Genomic DNA, 19,321 nt, shown 5'->3' with positions numbered 1-19,321 from the left:
CCCCCGACCAGCGCTCTCCCGATCGGCGTGCCCCGCGCCTCCGACCAGCCCAAGAACAATTTTCTTTAGTCTTGAATAAATACGTTAAAATAATCTAAAATATTTGATTTTTTGTATATTTTCCTCGCAATCGAAGTGAAAAGCAGAGTGTACAACAAAGGCATAAATGTCCATTTTTACCCTCGTCTACTATTTTGGTCTTCGCTTCGCTCAGACCAAAAAATTGCCTCGGGTAAAAATGGGTCACTTTATGCCCTTGTTGTACAATCTACTATTATACCTAGCAATTCATACTCGTATATGTACAATATCATAATATAGAGTATAGTATCATAGTAGGAGTAGGGTAGGTATGTGAGCCACCTAAGGGCGCACCAGAGAGAGGGCCAGCTACACTCTAATAACGCGAGTTAAAAACTGCCTACTCCAGAGCACATAGTCGCTGTGGCCGAAATCGGCCAGGAGAGTATCATCAATATCATAATGATTTTTGTTAGATAACATAACGACCATGATTATGTCCGACTTACTTTTCTTTTTCCAAAAATACCTACTGTTAAGATTAAGTCGTCCTTAAATGAGTAAAGAACTATAACTAAAATAAGACATTAGAAAACTTTTCTAATACATTTATTGTACGCCATTTACATCAAATAGTAACTATTCGCCTACCAATTGTGGGTATAATGTATACAAATGGTTACATCGAGTCTTTGCATTCATTGTTCTTTACCTCTAAACATTAAAGTAAAATTATACATCTATGCCCTTTTTTTTTTTTTTTTTTTTTTTTTTTTTTTTTTTTATTTGGGGCATCAACAGCAATACAAAAAGTAAAAATACATGGCACAGTGAGCAAAATACAAAGCCAATAACAGATGTCCACAATAATACAGTTAATATGCAATAACTAAGTGGAAACTATACAAAAATGTTAAGAAAAGAGAAGGGAGGAAAAATACATTTCACAAAGTAGGTGCATGGGCTTGCGTAACGTGTGTGTGTGTTTACGTGCATGTGTTAGTGTTTGTGTGTGTGTGTATTTGTCTGTGATAGAGTGTATGGTGTGAGACGACTACGATGAATGTATGCATTATAATTTACTTATCTATCTAGTTATATTTTGTCAATTGTCGCTAATTTTGGATTTCAGTAGCAGTGACCGAACACGATTCTTTAAAGTTGTTTTTGTGCAGTCGAACAAGTCGATACTACTAAATTGTTTATTATATAGTTTTAGAATACGATTGATGGGCGAATTTTGAGCATAGTTGGTATGAACTTTGGGTAGACTAAACAGACAACGCTCAGAATTCCTAGTTCTAATTGATGGCACTGAGAATTTGATCTCCGACAGCAAAGGAGAATTGTCAATTCGCCCCGAGAGTATGTCGTACAATACAGTAATATCTAGTAAAACCCTTCTATCCTGGAGACTAAGTAAGCGGTGACGAATACACCTGGACTCGTAGTCGGTATCCCATTGTCTGATACGGAAGCCCAGGTGGCGCAAGAAGGAGCGCTGGATTTTCTCTATTTTTTCCTTATGAATAATATACTGGGGAGACCAAACGCAGCTAGCGTATTCAAGGACGCTTCGGACATACGCATAGTATACTATTTTAATGCATCCGACATCCTCGAATTCACCACAGACGCGAAACACGAAACCCAGATTTTTATAAGCACGGTTCACAATATCGTCGATATGTTGAACGTATGTTAATTTTGAATCAAGGGTCACCCCAAGATCCCTCACTGAGTATACTCGTTCTACAGCTTCACCTCCGATACCATACTGAAACTTAATTGGACAAGGACTACGGGTAAAGGAGATTTGGGCGCATTTTGTTATGTTTACAGTTATACGGTTGTTAATGTAATACTGAGATAAACGGTCCAGATCACTCTGTAGCTGTTGACAGTCGCTGAAACTACTGACATCCGTGAAGATTTTTTTGTCGTCAGCATACATAAGAAACTTTGAAAATCTAAATACTGAGTAAATATCAAAGAGATATGCGTTGTAAAGCAACGGACCGAGGTGCGACCCCTGGGGGACACCAGAAGGGACATTCACAAAGTTTGACCTGCATCCACCGAGGACTACCGCTTGCCGCCTGTTCGACACGTATGACGTAACCCATCTAAAGACATCACCACGGAGACCCAACCAGTGTAGCTTGCGAAGCAGGATGACGTGATCCACTCTGTCAAATGCTTTTTCGAAATCTGTGTAGATCACGTCAACCTGCTTTCTTTTATCCATATTTTTAACCACGAAGTTCGTAAAATCTATTAGATTCGAAATTGTAGAACGATTTCTGAGAAATCCATGTTGCTGAGGGGGAATACCTTTGTTAATTACATTGTAAATATTATTTAATATAATTTTCTCAAACGTTTTAGCGAACTGATTTAAAATTGATATAGGGCGATAATTTATTATTTTAGATTTGGGTCCTTTCTTGTGAATTGGGACAATTAAGGCCTCTTTCCATTTTTCCGGAAATAAACCCTCAGATAGAGACTTTTTAAATAATATAGCAAGTGGATGACTCAGGCTCGATGCACAGTGTTTAATAAAAAAGGGGGGGATCCCATCGCTGCCAGCGCCGCCATTGGGATTTAATTTAGATAGTAAATTTTCTATTTCTACGGGTGAAATATTTACTGCCGAGACAATCTGCTCGCTGTTACAATAGGGTGGCGCAAGATGCATCTCAGGGTAAACTGTGAGAGGCAAGCTAAATACGGAGTGAAAAAAATTATTAAAACCTTCACAAATCTCAGCATTATCATCTAAAGTTTGACCTTGGTATTCAAATGACTTAGGGTATGCGGAACCGCCCCGGCGAGCTTTTACAAAAGACCAGAGCTGCTTTGGATTACTTTTTATCCCATCTTGGACCGAGAGGAGATAACGTTTCCAGCACATTTCTTGCAGCTGTTTTTGACGTTTGCGTAATATTGAAAAACTATCATAATCAAGAGGATTTCTATATTTTTTCCATTTAGAGTGCATGTTATTCTTTTCTTTAATAACCTTAATTAAGCAGGTGCTGTACCAAATGGGATACTTACGTTTATTAGAGCGGGAATCAAGTGGTACGTGCTTAGCAATTACCTCGTTAAGCACATTATAAAACTTAGACAGCCCATGATCCATTGAGTCTGAGGAAAGGTAAGAGTGCCAATCAATGTCATTAAGGCTATTATTTATGTGAGTATAATTACCTTTGCGAAATTTAAATTTTGGTACCGGAGTGTCTTTTAAAGGGCCGCAAAAGATGTCACTTATAGTTATTTCAAGAGGAGGATGGTATTTATCTGCGGTGACTAGAGGAAAATCAGAAATTAAAACCTCACATGAGAAATTGGCAAAGACTAGATCTAAAGTATTATTACTACAGTTTAGTGTGAAATTATGTTGTTCTAAGTTTGCAAAAAGAAAGCTTTCGACCAGTAAGGATGCGGCATTTTGGACTCCTACAGCTCCTCGTCTTTCAAACACTGGCAGTGCTTCGCTACTCCATTTAATATGAGGCAAATTAAAATCTCCTGCTACAAATAAATACGCGTTGGGTGCTTCAGAGAACACCTTTTCGAGCATAGAGTTTATGTTCGTAATATTATTTGCCAGTGAGGGGCCCGGTGGCGCGTAGATTGAACACAGGTGTAGATTTCGGCAATACTGTAACGAGGAGTCATTAATGTGAGAGCGCAACGAAATAGCTGGAATAGTAACCCATAAACATTCCGTGCCAGTGCGCAACCACTCGGGACGCGCACGGGCCCCCAGGGATCGAAGCACCAAAATCATTACGCCGCCACCGTCGGCTTTACCGCTCAACACTCTGTCCCTGCCCAATCTAAAAACATCGTATCGCTGATCACACAGTTCCGTGTCTAGAACGCCGTCACATAGCCAACTCTCTGTAATAATAATTACGTCGTAATTATGACATAACACATTTCGATAAAACTGAAGCGTTTTGGTACGTAACCCACGTGTATTCTGATAAAATACCTTTAAATTCTTTAGAGGAGACGTGGTAATGGCGCACTTGGAAAGTACTGATACGAAGTATACAAATTATATTTAAATTGGTTGATAACCAGTGATGTTAGCGACATGGTAAAGCGAAGTACTCTCGTGACGTCATGAAAGGGCGACTTCAGATTAACATTTATAAGTGTATTGTGTGACTTTGTGTAAAGGTGTACTATGTGTATGTGTAGTAGTGTGAGTGTTACGTTTACCCTTAATTGTAATAAGTAACAATTATTTCTTAAAACAAGACATGCAAAATTTTGAAATGAGAATAAAATTGACGTCAGTAACAGTAAGTTAAACAATTTTGCGAAAGTCCGAGGCTGAACGAATGTGAAGAAATGGAGCCTGGTCAGCCTTACGGACGTATATATTACAATTCTTGACCCAGACATATTTATAATTCTTTGAAGAACAGTAATCTTTACAGTCTTTAAATAACTTCTTATTGGCAGGAGTCAGATGGTCGTGAACGAAAATCTTTTGCGATTCTCCGCTGAAGCCAATGTCCGCCGTTGTAACACCACGAGATCTGCGTAATCCGGATAAAATATTATCTTTGAGCGCGCGCTGCCTCAGCTTGACAATAATATTTTTTGGTCGGCCTTGTAGGGGGCGCGCAGGCTGAACCCTGTGGGCAAATTCGATATCACCCGGCCCGAGAGTAACGCCGGCATGCTTTGCTATATTGATGGCGACAGTACTGGGAGAATCGTTTGTCAGCTCGGGCACTCCCGAGATTTCCAAATTACTCATGCGGAGCCACTGCTGGTGCGCCCCAAACTCGTTCTCGAGCTGAGCGACACGCTCCTGTGCAACAGTAAGCTTGTCTTCTAAGTCCTGAATTTTATTCGTCTTTTCCTCCAATAAAATTATTTTTTGGTCAAGTTCATTTTTTACGGCAGCTAATTGTGCAGATATCTCGGTTTTAATTATTTCCCTAAGTTGGACTTCTAAGTTTCGATGCGTTGTCGTAATTAAATCCGTAAGCCGTAATTCCAAGTCACCGATAGAACTACAGGTGGCCTGCGGTGGCTCTGCCGAGCCCGCGCGGGAGGGAGGGGTCGCGGTGCGCAAGAGGGGGCTGGCTGCGGCGTCGCTCAAGTCATTACCGGCCGGCGGCGCCTGCAACGAAGCAGTCGGTGTCCCTCTGGATAAGATCGCAGCACTCGTTGGTGTTGTCACTGTTGGCGCAGTTTTAGAGCTCCTTTCCCCCATTACGCAAGCCGAGCAGTTCTTCACTTTTTTGTTGTTTTTAGACAGCCTCTTAAAATCATCTTGTGTTATTTTTAAACAATAATAGTGAAAGCTACGGGTGCACGAAGTGCATACCATTATATCGCCGGCCGCGATGAATTTGCCACAATCGTCGCACTTAGCTGTCATAGCGATAAGCAACAATGTATGCAGTTAGTAATAATCACCTCCAGTTAGACACGGCGCACGATGAGAGTCGATGGTGCCCGAGCGCACTGCACCGGAGCGCGGTGCACAGCAGCGTCGATACGGGAGGGACAGAGATGAATTATTTCGACCGACTCTTTCCCTCGGGGCAGGCGGGTTAAAGAGGGTAACGCACTTTTTCTATGGGCACTCGCGGGATTTTAATAATTATTTATATGTTATTAAGTAGCAGAATGACTTGCGCTAACTATTTAAATATTTAATTTAACCGATAACACGTCCACTAGCATTGAGTTCGCAGGAGAAAGAAAGCTCATTTTCATTTCAGTTTCATTGCAGACTTACTACTAACGACAGATAATCGCCTTTTAATTTGGAGTCATCAAACTTTCCATATTTGAATCAGGCATGTAACTGCTAAATAATATTATTTTCCTCACTTTTAAATTAATTAACTTTTATTTTATAATGCTCAACGGCAAACAAACGTTTCATGACATTAAAATATGGTATGTATGAAATTAAATAAATACCTGAGTATTGCTTAGCATAAGTTTGCTACTTATGAAATCATTAATGTGAAACAAAGCCTAGTTTTTATATAAATTTGAAAATATGCCTTATAGTTTCCAATACTAAATTAAATTTTCAGGTCGGATTTACTAGTAATATAATATCACGTATCATATATAGTATGAGAGACAAACATACTTAAGACTATAAAGTATCTATTTACAAATTATGAAGTGAACAACATCAATGGATATTAAAATGAATTCGTAGAGAAACATGATAATTTATAGCTTATATTTACTGTAAAGACTGGTACAATAAAGCTTAATAAAGGTGTAATAAATTATTACCACTAACTTACGCTCAATTACCTACGTTATATGTACACAATAGTTACGAATACTCTAGAAAGCGAAACAAAGTTACGCTACTAGAATAGGATTCGATGGCTCGAAAAATTATTTCGATCATTTGAGGTAGAAAATAAAATTAATCATTACATTTTCCTAAAAGTACGATGACGCTTAAAATTATTATTTACAATTTGATAAAATTAAAATGGTTATCAATATTATTGAAGTACTACTGGCTGGTCCTAAGTTACTACTATATTATATAATAAAACATTATTTACAACTTTATACACCAATAACTCTAAAGTAAATTAAATTAAAAGTAATACTGTAAATAATTTTAAAGCTTAAGTTAAAAAATAAACAAATTTTATTCGCTTAAAATAAATCAGTCCATTCACAAAAGGTAAGTATATACCACTTTATTTAAGTATCTATACAAACAATGAAATATTTACCAGGTATCATATTTGGCTCTATATTATTGATTGTACGATACTCATAATGGCAAAATGTGGAAGATAAAATAGTCAGTCATACACATACACCTATTAGAATTTGGATTGGACAGTTAAATTGAAAATTTTAGTTCACTGTTTTCCGATAAAACTCTTTCATTTACTATGATACTGTTTTCAATTTTCAAGATTTGTTTATTTAAAAAGTTTAGGAATTAATAGCTAAATATTAAAGACACTCAGTTTATCAACCGTTCAGACTGGTAAATGCTTTTTATCATTACAATAAATAAAATACATTGAAAACAAAGTCAGCTTTCATTACCTACTTGAACCACCATTTGTGTTCACATGTAAACATTTCATATCACGAGAACCTACGTAAGTTTGTGACCGTGCAATTTAAAGCCTCAATAACCTGGTCGGATAATAAACCATTCTGAATATATTTTCCGGCAATACTTCTTCAATTGCAACTTATAAGATTACATTGAAATCAAATGCAAGGTCACATTTTCTCCCTATGTAGTCAGAGTTCGAACAAAAAAACACACTGGATATCGATGAGAAGGATGTAACGTTTGCTCACATGTTGCCTGTTGGAGCCTAGGTAGTGGCTCAATTTTCTTGTAGGACTGTAGTTGTAAACAAAGGCGAAAACCACCCGAGTTAATTGCAGACATGATGATCGCGCTTGTAGCGGCAGAGCTCGCAGTGCACTCGGCAGCACCAGACGAAGCGGCAGCGGCACTTCTCCTCGTGGTCGCGGACGCGCGTCTGGTAGCCGCGCCCGCAGCACAGCAGGCGGCACCCGTCCAGCCCGGCCGACGTGCGGTTGCACGAGCGCCCGCGCGTGCCGAGGATGCCGAGCCTGAAATATACAGAACAAGTGTGTTCAGATTATTTCTGGACACGCTGAGATACGACGGCTCACCATTCTCACATGAAAAAAAGTAAGCATTTTATCAGTATTTTCTAAATATTTACGAATCATTCATGTATCCTTTCGTTCAATATCCTTTTTCACTTACATACGTTGGTAAAAACGCTGAAGAGCGCTGGTACCCTGGAAGTAAGAGAGTGCGACTTTTAATTCCGGCTCGTACCAATGAGTATCAAGTGATATTTACCAGTCGCTTTTCGGCGAAGGAAAATATCGTGAGGAAAGCGGATTAATCCCAATAAGGCCTAGTTTCCCCTTTGGGTTGAAAGCTCTGGTGGCCGTCACTTTCGTAAAAACTGGTACCTACGCCAATTCTCTGAATTTCTCAGCAGACCCCGGGCTCCCATGAGCCGTGGCAAAATTCCGGAACAATGCGAGGAGAAAAATGATGACGTACGTAGAAAGGCAATAGAGGCTGTTTTAAGTTCACAGAGAGAGGGCAATCTTTGATAAAAAAACGATAAGTATCGAAAGAAAGAGTCGAGATGATAAATCATCTCATATAACACAAAAGTCAGTTTAAAAACATGAAGAGAGACCAACTACTAGTCAATCAAAAGAAGGATAGCTCTAAAAAAAGCTTGCAAAAACAAGGGAAGAGTGTCGATCGACAACTTAGAAACTCACTCATCATTAGGTTCGCAGTAGTCCGGAGAGTCTTCTAAATAAACCAGGTCGGTCTTATTAGGTTTCTTCATGTCAGCGTGAAGGGGTCGCAGTTTCCTTATGTTCTTTCCTCTTTTTCTTTCAACCACCTGGAAATCATTGAATCCATTATTTAAAGGCGGTTAGGCCTTTCCATTTTACGAATACCCAAGAGACAGGAGGAGAAAAGTAAATGAGCAATCCGTGGGAAAACCAAGGTAACAAGGCCTAACACATAATTAAAATAAAAAAAGTTTAGAAAAGAACTTGGCTGACCTAGAAACAGGTCTTGTGTTATATACAGAAGATGAGAAGGCCAAAAGATAATATAAAAAAAGTTTGTGTCGTGATTCATTAAAAAAATATTATTTAATTGCCAGTCATCAAACGGTTTAAAAGATTAATATTTAAAAAAAAAAGAGTTTAACAGTGAAACCACACAAACAAACAAATGCAGTAAGTACCTTAACATGTGACGCCCCTTCGTATCGAGTGGTGAGCGCGTCGCCGACGGCGCGAAGCTGCGGCAGGCGACGCCAGCAAACTCGCACCGAGCACGACCCGGACATACCGTGGCACTTGCACACACGCTGCATGCGCCCGCGGACCGCCTAGTAACAGTACATTTCAGTTAAATGTCAAGTCTAAATGGGTCAAAAACAAAACTGTGTTCGCGTCTTTTCTGTAGACATACACAAGAGTTAAGGGCTATAAAGGTAAATTTTCTTATTTAACCCTTATCCACATGAAAAGGTACTCCTTTTATTTAGAGAAGTACGATAAAATCATTACCTAGATGCCCACAAGCTGTTAACTATTGCCCACAGGAGAGAAAACTAGTGTGTTCGCGCGAACTGTACATTTTTCTCTCCTGTGGGCAATAGTTAGTAATTCGCCAGTAAATGGCCACCCTAAACTAAAAATGAATTCTATTCACCTATAAACAGAATTCATTTTAGTATAAGGTTTCAATAACTGGCCAGCCTTCAATAACTAGTCACCTTATACTAAAATAAATTCTGTTTATATATAGGTGAATAGAATTCATTTTAAGTTTAGGATGGCCAGTTACTAACAGATGGCCAGAAGAAACAAACAAATATACATCTCCTGAATTCTTATGAAAAACCGGTCAAGTTCGTTTAAATTTTCAATTATCTCATGCAATATAAACACAAAAGATTTTTGACCTGAAGTACCTATACAAAATATATTTATGTACAGCGCCGTATATCGGCTAAATAATTAGCGAACTAATGTACGAGTATGTCGGTTTTTCAAGGATAGGTAATTCTTTATCATGTGAATCGATTTCAATAAATAGAAGCAGGTACAACTACACTTTCAAATGAATATTTACTTGACCTAGTAAATAACTAGACTTTGAAATTTTGCGTCTAGAGGTTCTTAGCTTTGTTCATAACTAATCCAAATTCCAAATCGATAGCGTATGTAGTTTTCGAGCTATTTTGCGATGTGACATACAGACAGATGGACAGATTCGCACCATAATGATTCCTTTACCTTTTTGGTACAGAACTCTAAAAAGACAAGCTACTTATTCTTTATAATCTTGATCTGCTATAAAGTACTTTACTTCACGGTATTATCTTATAACTTTTAAACGAGCAATTCTTGTATGTATATTTATTTATTTATATACATATATCGGGGATCTCGAAAACTGCTGTAACGATTTTGATGAAATTTGTTGTATGGGGTTTTTGGGGGCGAAAAATCGATCTAGCGGGTCGATAGATCGATCTAGGTGTTATCTCTGGGAAAACGCGCTTTTTTGAGTTTTCATATGTTTTCCGAGCAAAGTTCGGTCTCCCAGATATTTTAAATTAATGATTAAGTACCCGTCTTCCTGCTTCATTGTTATGCAGGTTCATCAGCCCCTCATCTGTGTTCTTGTCTTCTTTGGAGTCCACGAAGTCCCGGCTGTAGATCTCGCCATACCTGATGTCCTGAAAATGAGAATGGACAAAAATTTAAATAATACTTTTGCAAAAAAACACGGAATATTAGGTATACCTTTAAACGAGCGATTCTTGTACATATATATGTATATATATTAATTTATATATTTCGGGGATCTCGGAAACGGCTCTAACGATTTCGATGAAATTTGGTATATGGGGGTTTTCGAAAAATCTATGTCTATCTAGGTCTTAGCTCTGAGAAAACGCGCATTTTTGAGTTTTTATGTTTTCCGAGCAAAGCTCGGTCTCCCAGATATTAGGTAAGTATAAATCGCGATAAAGGCTAGTAGTCAACATTTACATAATTATAATAGCAAGGTATAATAATATATTTAATCAATGAAATCAATATTGCGTATTTGATTCAGTTAGATAGTAATCTGATAATATTTAAGTGATTAGGTTTTTCCTTGAATTAAATGCAATTCGGGCGTAGATTAGATAAAAGGAAAATAACATTGCCGAGAATAGCTATTAATTTGATTTATACGCGAGATTATCAATTGTCGTTTATTTCATATAACTAACAAAAAACAAAAAAGAACAGACTTCACTACATAGTTTTAAATTTCATCATTTTATAGGTTTCATCAGCAAGTCTACTTCACGGTACTTTTCGATAGTAAATTCACTTTTGGCAGTTTATAATGAAATCGGCCAAATAGTCTCCTAGCAGTCCGTAAACATACTTACATAAAAATAAAAACAAGATTCAGATGAATTGAGAACCTCCTCCTCCTTTTTGAAGTCGGTTAAAAAGGAAGAACATATCGTAGAAATCCGTAGACTACATAGTATCGTAATAACATCCGGAAAATTTGGCTAGGCATCTATGTATCACTAACAGTACACGCTAAACTCATCTAAGTACAACACATCGAGAGAGGTAGTAGCCTTAATAATTTAGACGTGTGAGTTTCTAATCGAATATCGCTGGTTCCAATACTCGCTCGTATGCACCAATTAGCTCGTGGGACGGCGTGCGCATGATTTGCTGAACACTGCTTCACAAGATTTTGTAAGCAACAGTACCTAACGTTCTCAACGCCTACCTCAGAGCATCCTCCCCACTGCCAGTGCCTTGGTGTACGCTTCCGCACCCTGGAGTCGCAAGAGCACTCGTTGAGCTCGCCTCGCGAGCAAGCGCGCGCCACGGCGTGCGCGAGCGCCGCTGAAGACAGCGCGTGCACGAACGCCGCTTCACGCGATTCTGGAATCAAGTTACGAATGTTAGGTTAGCACGGTTCATTTAAAAAATATCACTGTTTCTACGAAACCTCAATGGTTTTTGCTGAACATAGAAGGTAATCATATCAGCAGCTATGAAGTTCCTCTATCATTGGCTTTCTTTCGATCCGTACTGAACCCGATATCCTGACCAGACCTATGTAAATCAGAAAAATTGTGACGAGGCAGATCGGGTACGTTATTATGTTCAGGTGTCGGTTATAAAATAAGATACTTTCTAATTAAAATTGTTATTTTTATATATTCTACTATTCGTTTTGGTGAGCTGTTCTCGTCTACCTTCTATGCAATTTTTTGAAAACAACGATTTTGTGTTTTGTATGTAACATCGAAACTGTAATGTAAACGCCCTCTTAAATAACTAGCCAGAGTACACTGATCCAGTAATATAAACACATGTCTTTTAAAATCGGCGTGATGCGATCGACAGGTGAAAATAAACAGCATGTCTTGACTTGTGATTCCTTGAAGTGCCATTAACAATTTGAAATGCAAGTCTACAGAACAAGGTAAACTTGTTATTAGTTAAAAAAACCTGTTCTCGCCTTTGTCGGTATAAAATGTTACTTCCTATTTATGCCAATTGTAATCGTGATGAAAAAGAGGCCTGGAAGGTAGACAAGTTTGGATGGTAGAAATGAGTCATCTCTTGAACAGACTTGGGCGCATACTTACTGTACTTGAGCACCCCTCCAAAGATGTCTGTGGAGTTCTGCACAGTGCTGCAGTTCCACCGGCTGTGTCGGAACTGGTGCTGACACTCCTCGACGCCCTGCAGAGCGCCCGTTTGCAGCACCTGGAACACGAAAGTTGTCATGTTTACCTTCGTGTTTTATTTTTGTTTCTTCTCTTAAAGTTAGATTTAGATTACTGTTGCAATGTTACAGCTGCAGCGTAAACGTCAATATTTAATAAAATGCGTGACGAATTAAACGCTCTATCCGCGACGGGATTGACAGTGACATCGCCCTTCTCAACACAGCAACAGTACGTTACGGCTACCAGCAGATTGTCACTGACAAGCGTGTGCGTAATTAACTTTCTATGCATCTAGCTCGTAGTTACTCGCATATTAGTGCGAGCGAGATGTATAGAAAGTAAGTTACGCAGACCAGACGTTAGCGATTATGTCAGTTTGACACTGCTAGGGCAGTCGTGGTAAGGCTACTTGACTGTGGTCACAGACCGAATGTAACCTTTACTTGCTGGGTTCGGGAATGTGGTGTCTGTGAATCTGTCACTCTTTATGGGCAAGGACATAAGATAGATTTAACTAACTTTAAATAAAAGAAGATCGTCTATTGGTACTTTTTTCTCATTTATGGTGTAATAATATGGTAATGAAGTAGGTACCTAGCCAGCAGTACTTTTGAAAGTCGCACTGATTCCTCACGGCCAAGTTAGGCTAGGGTCCAAAAATACCTAAAATAAATAGTTACACTCCAATGGCAGTTTAACCAAACAAGATATTGTAATATAACCAAATTACTTTTCCTCGTAAGTTTATGAGCCGTATTCAATAAAACAATTCCACCGAGAAATTCTAGAAACGAACTTTGCTTGTTCAATAAAGATGTTACCTATTTTATGCCCGTGAGCATCCTATAACGTTAATACGCTATAAACGGAATTATCGTATCATTAACGTTAATTGCCTCCATAATATTGTGGAGTGGAATACACTTCACGATTCTCCGGTTTATGGAGTAATCGATGAAGTTCACGATGGGCACGAGACATTCATTACATATATTATGTGTAGGTATTATGTACATGTTTCATAAAAGGCTGAACCTCCTAAGGCCCAGCCATATACAATTGCAAACAAACCTATTGTAGGTTCAAATTTCAAGTAGGAAAATTTTATTTATTTTATAGTAACTAAAATAACACATAATCTAAACATAAAACTAATTAAAAACTAAACTTAAACATAAATATAAACTAAATAATAATGACAAACAAAAATAAATTAAACTAATAACTAAACATACTAAACTAAAACTACCTAAAAAGTAAAAACCTAGGAAATAGAGTGAATAGAAATGCCGCCAGCATCCTTGGTACAATGCCTCAAGGGCCTATTTTAGATTTAAGCTAGTTATTAATTTAGTTTAGTAGTACCACTGTATATATATTGTATTTGGAATACACTTGTAATGTTTTAGGAAATAGAGTTGATTTTGCGTTGTTCAAAAACTAAACGAAACAAAGCAAAAGCAACTCTGTTCCAATCGAATATGATTTAGATTTCATTGAACTGAATACTACTATTAGGTAAGACATTGGCCCTTAGGAGGTTAATTTTAAGGAATAGCGCATTTATACTCGTACAAAGAGCAGTGAAGGCGTATGCAGACGATTCCGCTTTGATTTCATTATGATAAAAAAAAAATTATAGGACATTCTTACACAGATTGACTAAGTCCCACAGTAAGCTCAAGAAGGGTTGTGTTGTGGGTACTCAGACAACGATATATATATAATATATAAATACATAGAAAAGAACCATGACTCAGGAACAAATATCTGTGTCATCACACAAATAAATGCCCTTACTGGGATTCGAACCCAGGACCATCGGCTTCACAGGCAGGGTCACTACCCACTAGGCCAGACCGGTCGTCAAAAACTCAAATATGTATTGTGGTGTTATGTTTCTTACCTGGACCATCTTATCGGACAGTAAGCAGAGTTGTTTCTGCCGCTCGCCCAAATAGTCTAGCCTCTGACAGTTCTCTTTGTGCAACGTGACCGTCTCCAGAGACGTGTTTCCTTGGACGATGCTGGGCGCAGCTAAATTCCTGTAACAACAAAACGAATAGATATTAATTTTATGGGAACTATTTTTCATGAACTCCTATACAAGGCTAGATTTACATAATAGGGATAATGAAAGAAATATATTCAGCTGTTAAGGAATCAAGTGACGTCACGTTGAACGTTTCAATCTCGAACGCAACGTAAAATTTCAACGTTGTGTCTCAGCGCTTAACACTGTTCCACCTTCAATCTTAATTTCAATATTGGTGACAAAAGAGCTGTCAATGCCAACTATGTAAGTATGTACCTACTGTATTGTGGCTGTGTTAAATATATTGACTCAAACTACACACACCTATATTACCTTACAAACTTTTCCTTTGTCACACAGAAAAACGCGACTATTGTTACTATGGTAGAGGCTTATTGGTTGTAACTCCAAGCTACATGACCTTTGATTGCACTCTGTAATAATGTATAAGTATAACCAAAAAATAAAAATGAAATTAAAAGGGGAAATAACTATACTGGGTCGAGCAGATCTTGTCAGTACAAAAAGGCGGCAAATTTGAAAAATGTAGGCGCGAAAGGATATCATCCCATAGAAAATTTGAATTTCGCGCCTTTTTCTACTGACAAGATTTGCTTGACCATCTATATTTCTCATTTTTGCAGCACGTCTTAGCACGTCTTGCCACGACTCACGCGAGTTCAGATAAGTCGCATTGGATGTATTATGTACCTACATAACTACAATATGGGCACACGTTTCGCAGTGAAAAATAATATTACATACTTATTTATACCATAGTAGGTAGGTACACACTCGTACTAAATACGGGGAAAATTTGGTTGTAATTAATAAATAATAATTAGTACAATAGTGCACAAAGAAAAAGTTTTAATACATATATCCGAATTTTTCGCGTATTAGTACGAGTCTGATGTGTGAACTAAGGTAATCAATCATATTTAAGTTCTTTTTATTAGGTATACTTGAATGAATAAACATTTAAGTAGGTATATGAAAAGTAGGTAATCATGTATACATTTTTTTAATGAAAATATTGGCATCAAATATGTAAACATAATATAAAGAGATGGTTCCATTTTAAATCATAAACCAATAATTAGGCCTACTTTTTCTAAACAAAGTGTTGAGTGTTAAGTAATGGCCCATATTAAAATCGGGCGGAAGTTAAGAAACGGCGGCAAAAGGAAATGGATTGATGTAGCCAACACTATTAGTCAGTGTTGCCAACTGAATGGAGGCGAAACACGCGACGGTCTTAATGGTATAATGCAACCAGAGATTTATTTTTTGCATCGCCAAAATCGTTAAAATAATTTTATAATTAAAATGTTGAAAACGAAAAGAATAGAGTTAGACCAAGAAAAGTCGGCAACGATTTTGATAGCATACGCAGTGCAAGTGTAATTTATACGTAATTTTTTCATAGAAGTTTGTCGTTTAAAATAAACTTGCACTGCATGTGCTATCAAAATCGTTCCAGACTAATCTTGGTCTAACTCTATTAACATTTGTTCAGTTACCCATTGTAATAGTCTATTAAACTGCATCACTATCACAACCCTAAACAAACATAATATAACTTAATAAATTTTAATTACATTATTTAAGCATTAACTAATTGTCAAGCAATGGCCCCTAGCCTATTTATTCTCAATAAATCATCATACGTCATCAAGCCACTCCAGCCTCCACCCCATCACAACATGGATGACATAAGCAGGATTCCCTTCCCCATTCAAACAAGTTGAATGCGCTTGCTGCACGTGCAACACTCAAGGTCCTACCCCACATCCTCTCATGCTTGCAATTAAAACGAAAAACAGAGCAGAAACACAATATAAAACAACCACAAGCGCGAGCGGGACGACATGTCTCATTTACCCAAGCACTTTTTATTTCCACTCGGAGGTCGTCGGCCAATCAACGGTCTCAGCCGAGCCCGCTTCGCATTGGCCGGTTTGAATAGAGAACATTTTTTCAAAAATGGAACAAAAGGGGGTAGGTAATAGCGAGTTTTGTTTCCTTCGAGTGCTATTTGAGTGGCAGCTCTCAGGCCGCGCGGACGACTCGCTAATAACCTTACTCCTTAGTAGATTCATTGTTTTGAGCGCTCTCAGGTTAAGCCTGCTTTTCTGTTATGTTTAACGTTGTTATTTATTACTCGTTCCCTTGTTTTTGAGAGGAAAATACAGGGCAGATTAGCGTTGTTTACTTCGCTGTAGCAATCATCCTACCCTTGCAAAGTCTCACTAGGAATTGAGTGAAGGGTTTGTTTAAAAGCAGGACATGCTCAGTTGTTAAGCAACAATATGCTTTATAACAACGAAGGTAAGTTTGATTTTAGGTTACTTGATATACGTAGCATCATCAACAATAATGCAGGTTTGTTTATGACCAATTATAAAACCTTTGCTATTTAAAACAAATAGCTTTTTGTTGGTCCCTGGATATATAGCTACAATAAATTAACTATTTATATAGTAGCAGCAGTAAATATATGTAGAAACAACAATTAAAGGCCCACATATAACCTATAACATGTGCCAATTACATCTAACGCAAACTGCAAACTGTATATTCAATTTACCTGAAGTGGTATGTGTAGAATTGATTACTTAACTGTCTCTGCTCGTAATCGACTCGGCTTTGAGCTTTGAACTTCGTGGAAAAGCTCTTTAGCGGTAGAACAAATGGCTTTGAGATCTTAGAGTTTCTAAGAACGTCCACAGAAATAGAGGGCATAATATAATGTAACCTTAAATGTTGTGTTGTTTATGCTGCACAGTTTTATACGATGAAGTGCGCCTAAATTGTTTTGTATAGATAACTACTGTGAAGGTTTTAAGACGCCCTGCATATATCTAAACAATACAGTAGTAAGATGCATACCCAATAACTACTTTGGCAATTTGGCTATTTTCATAAAAATGCATGAAAATGTTTTATAACAGTCCTGAAATCAAATTCATAAAAATACAAGGAAAAAACAAGTATAAACGCAATTTTACGTTTTAAATTATTTTAAACTCAGCAAAATATTAAGGAGGTGGACAAATAGTAATTTCAGCAAAGTCGGGTTGAATAGTGGTATATTCCTCCGTGTCCTAGTCCATGCTAATGGGGCATGGGAGATTGAACATAGGGAAAAATAAATAAATAAATAAAATAAAAAAGCCTCTTTATTTCCTTAATTTTACATACATGCATCATTCCATAATCATAGTTTGTATAATAATATTAAGTAATATGAATAAACATGTCACACTAAAATACATAATTCATTTCATTTCTTTTTTCATTAAATTATTATTATGAATAAGTTCATGTGATTACATATATATTTAATTAATTTATTTATTTTTGTTTTAAGGACCTCTTAACGAGTAAAGGCCTCCTCCAAATTTTTCCATGCCTCTCGGTCGTTTGCCTTTTTCGTCCAGTCTTTGCCTGCTACTTTGTAAATCTCGTCGCTCCATCGTTGTTTTGGTCTCCCTTGACCTCTGTTATTGATAGGTCCTGCCCAGGTTGTTATTTTCCTAGTCCATTTTGTACTGTTCATTCGTATTATATGGCCAGCCCACTTCCATTTGAGCCTTTTACAATGAGCTAAAGCATCTATCACGTTTGTCTTTCGTCTTATTTCTGCATTTCTTATCCTATCTTTTAGTTTTAGGTTGAGTGTACTCCGTTCCATTGCCCTTTGGCATACTTGTATTTTATTTTTTGTGTCATTGTCAAAAATCCATGTTTGGCAGCCGTAGGTAAGACATGGAAGCAAACAGGTATCTAGGACTTTTTTCTTGAGTTTCATTGGTAAGTTTGATTTTAATATATCTTTGTTGCTCCAGTATTTGTTCCACGTTATGTTTATACGTCGGTTTATCTCTTCTTGGCGTCTGCATTTATCAAAGGATACTTGTTGGCCTAAATATATATATTTATTCACGTATTCTAGACATGTGTTGCTCACTTTGATGGGCCGTTCAAAGGAGTTGGTCATGATCTTAGTTTTGGTAGAGTTTAATTCTAGTCCAATTTCTCGGCTTACTTTGTAGAGTTCATTGATCATTTCCTCTAATTGAGTACTTGATTCTGAAAAGAGTACAATATCGTCTGCAAAACGAAGGTTATTTAAGAATTCTCCGTTGATATTGATACCTGATAGGGAAAAATATTGTCCTATATTGTTCTTATTTTACTTACATAGGGCCAATAGGTATGCGACGCCGCGAAGGTGCATGGTGACCAAAGAATATAATACTCACTAGGAGGTGGTGACACACGTCGCGTCCCACACTAAACATTTTCCCCTCTACCATTTTCTTTCAACCGAATAACCACTGTCTGTCTACAGACTGAAAACCGTCACCCGCATAATCACGTAGAATAATTCTGGCTCGGATTTCTTTAAATAGTTAGAAAGAAAGCGTTTTAGGTGTGAAGTTAGGCACGTATGAAAAACTCACGTAAAAAAGTTTATGACTCATGGTACCAGTTGTAATTTTTAGTTCTTTAGGTGACCGGTAGAGGCACTAGAGGCACTGTATAATTACTCCATACATTTTCCTTAACTTTCTCACTATCGACTGTCATTTACAGAACTCATGATAGAGTTTTAGTACTACCTACGTATTAATGACGTGTTATAATATTGTCAGTAGATACAAAACAAGATGTCACAGTTTTGGGTAATTAGCCTAAATACTGTTATCATGAGTGTCAACAGGAATGCAAACTGTTGACATTGGCGTCCGGTGTCGAAACTGCCGCGGAGCCGCGCACCTCTGCGATCTCCGTAGAATCCATGGAAAACCAAAACGCGTAAGATTGACCGCGCCATAAGTTAAATTGAAAATCATTCAATTGTTAGCGTATTCTCGTGCATTAAATGCTAAGTTTATCGCAAATAAACGATTCTTAT

The 19,321-nt window shown here is 37.6% G+C and overlaps 1 protein-coding gene across 1 annotated transcript in view; it reads right to left on the bottom strand.

The window, feature by feature from the left end:
* Positions 1-7,143: 7,143 nt before the first annotated feature.
* Positions 7,144-19,321, bottom strand: part of LOC134802603 (protein Wnt-1-like) — an 83,410-nt gene continuing 71,232 nt past the window's right edge. The window contains exons 2-8 of the mRNA XM_063775243.1: positions 14,269-14,407; positions 12,279-12,399; positions 11,408-11,565; positions 10,233-10,340; positions 8,835-8,981; positions 8,353-8,480; positions 7,144-7,653 (exon numbers count right to left, since the gene is read on the bottom strand). Coding sequence (XP_063631313.1) covers positions 7,452-7,653; positions 8,353-8,480; positions 8,835-8,981; positions 10,233-10,340; positions 11,408-11,565; positions 12,279-12,399; positions 14,269-14,407 — 1,003 coding nt within the window. The 3' untranslated portion in view covers positions 7,144-7,451. The remainder of the gene's footprint in view (positions 7,654-8,352; positions 8,481-8,834; positions 8,982-10,232; positions 10,341-11,407; positions 11,566-12,278; positions 12,400-14,268; positions 14,408-19,321) is intronic.

This window comes from Cydia splendana, chromosome 2 (assembly GCF_910591565.1).
Source record: "Cydia splendana chromosome 2, ilCydSple1.2, whole genome shotgun sequence".
Lineage (NCBI taxonomy): Eukaryota > Metazoa > Arthropoda > Insecta > Lepidoptera > Tortricidae > Cydia > Cydia splendana.
The sequence above is the reverse complement of the archived record's forward strand: the minus strand, read 5'-3'. Positions and strand labels throughout refer to the sequence as shown.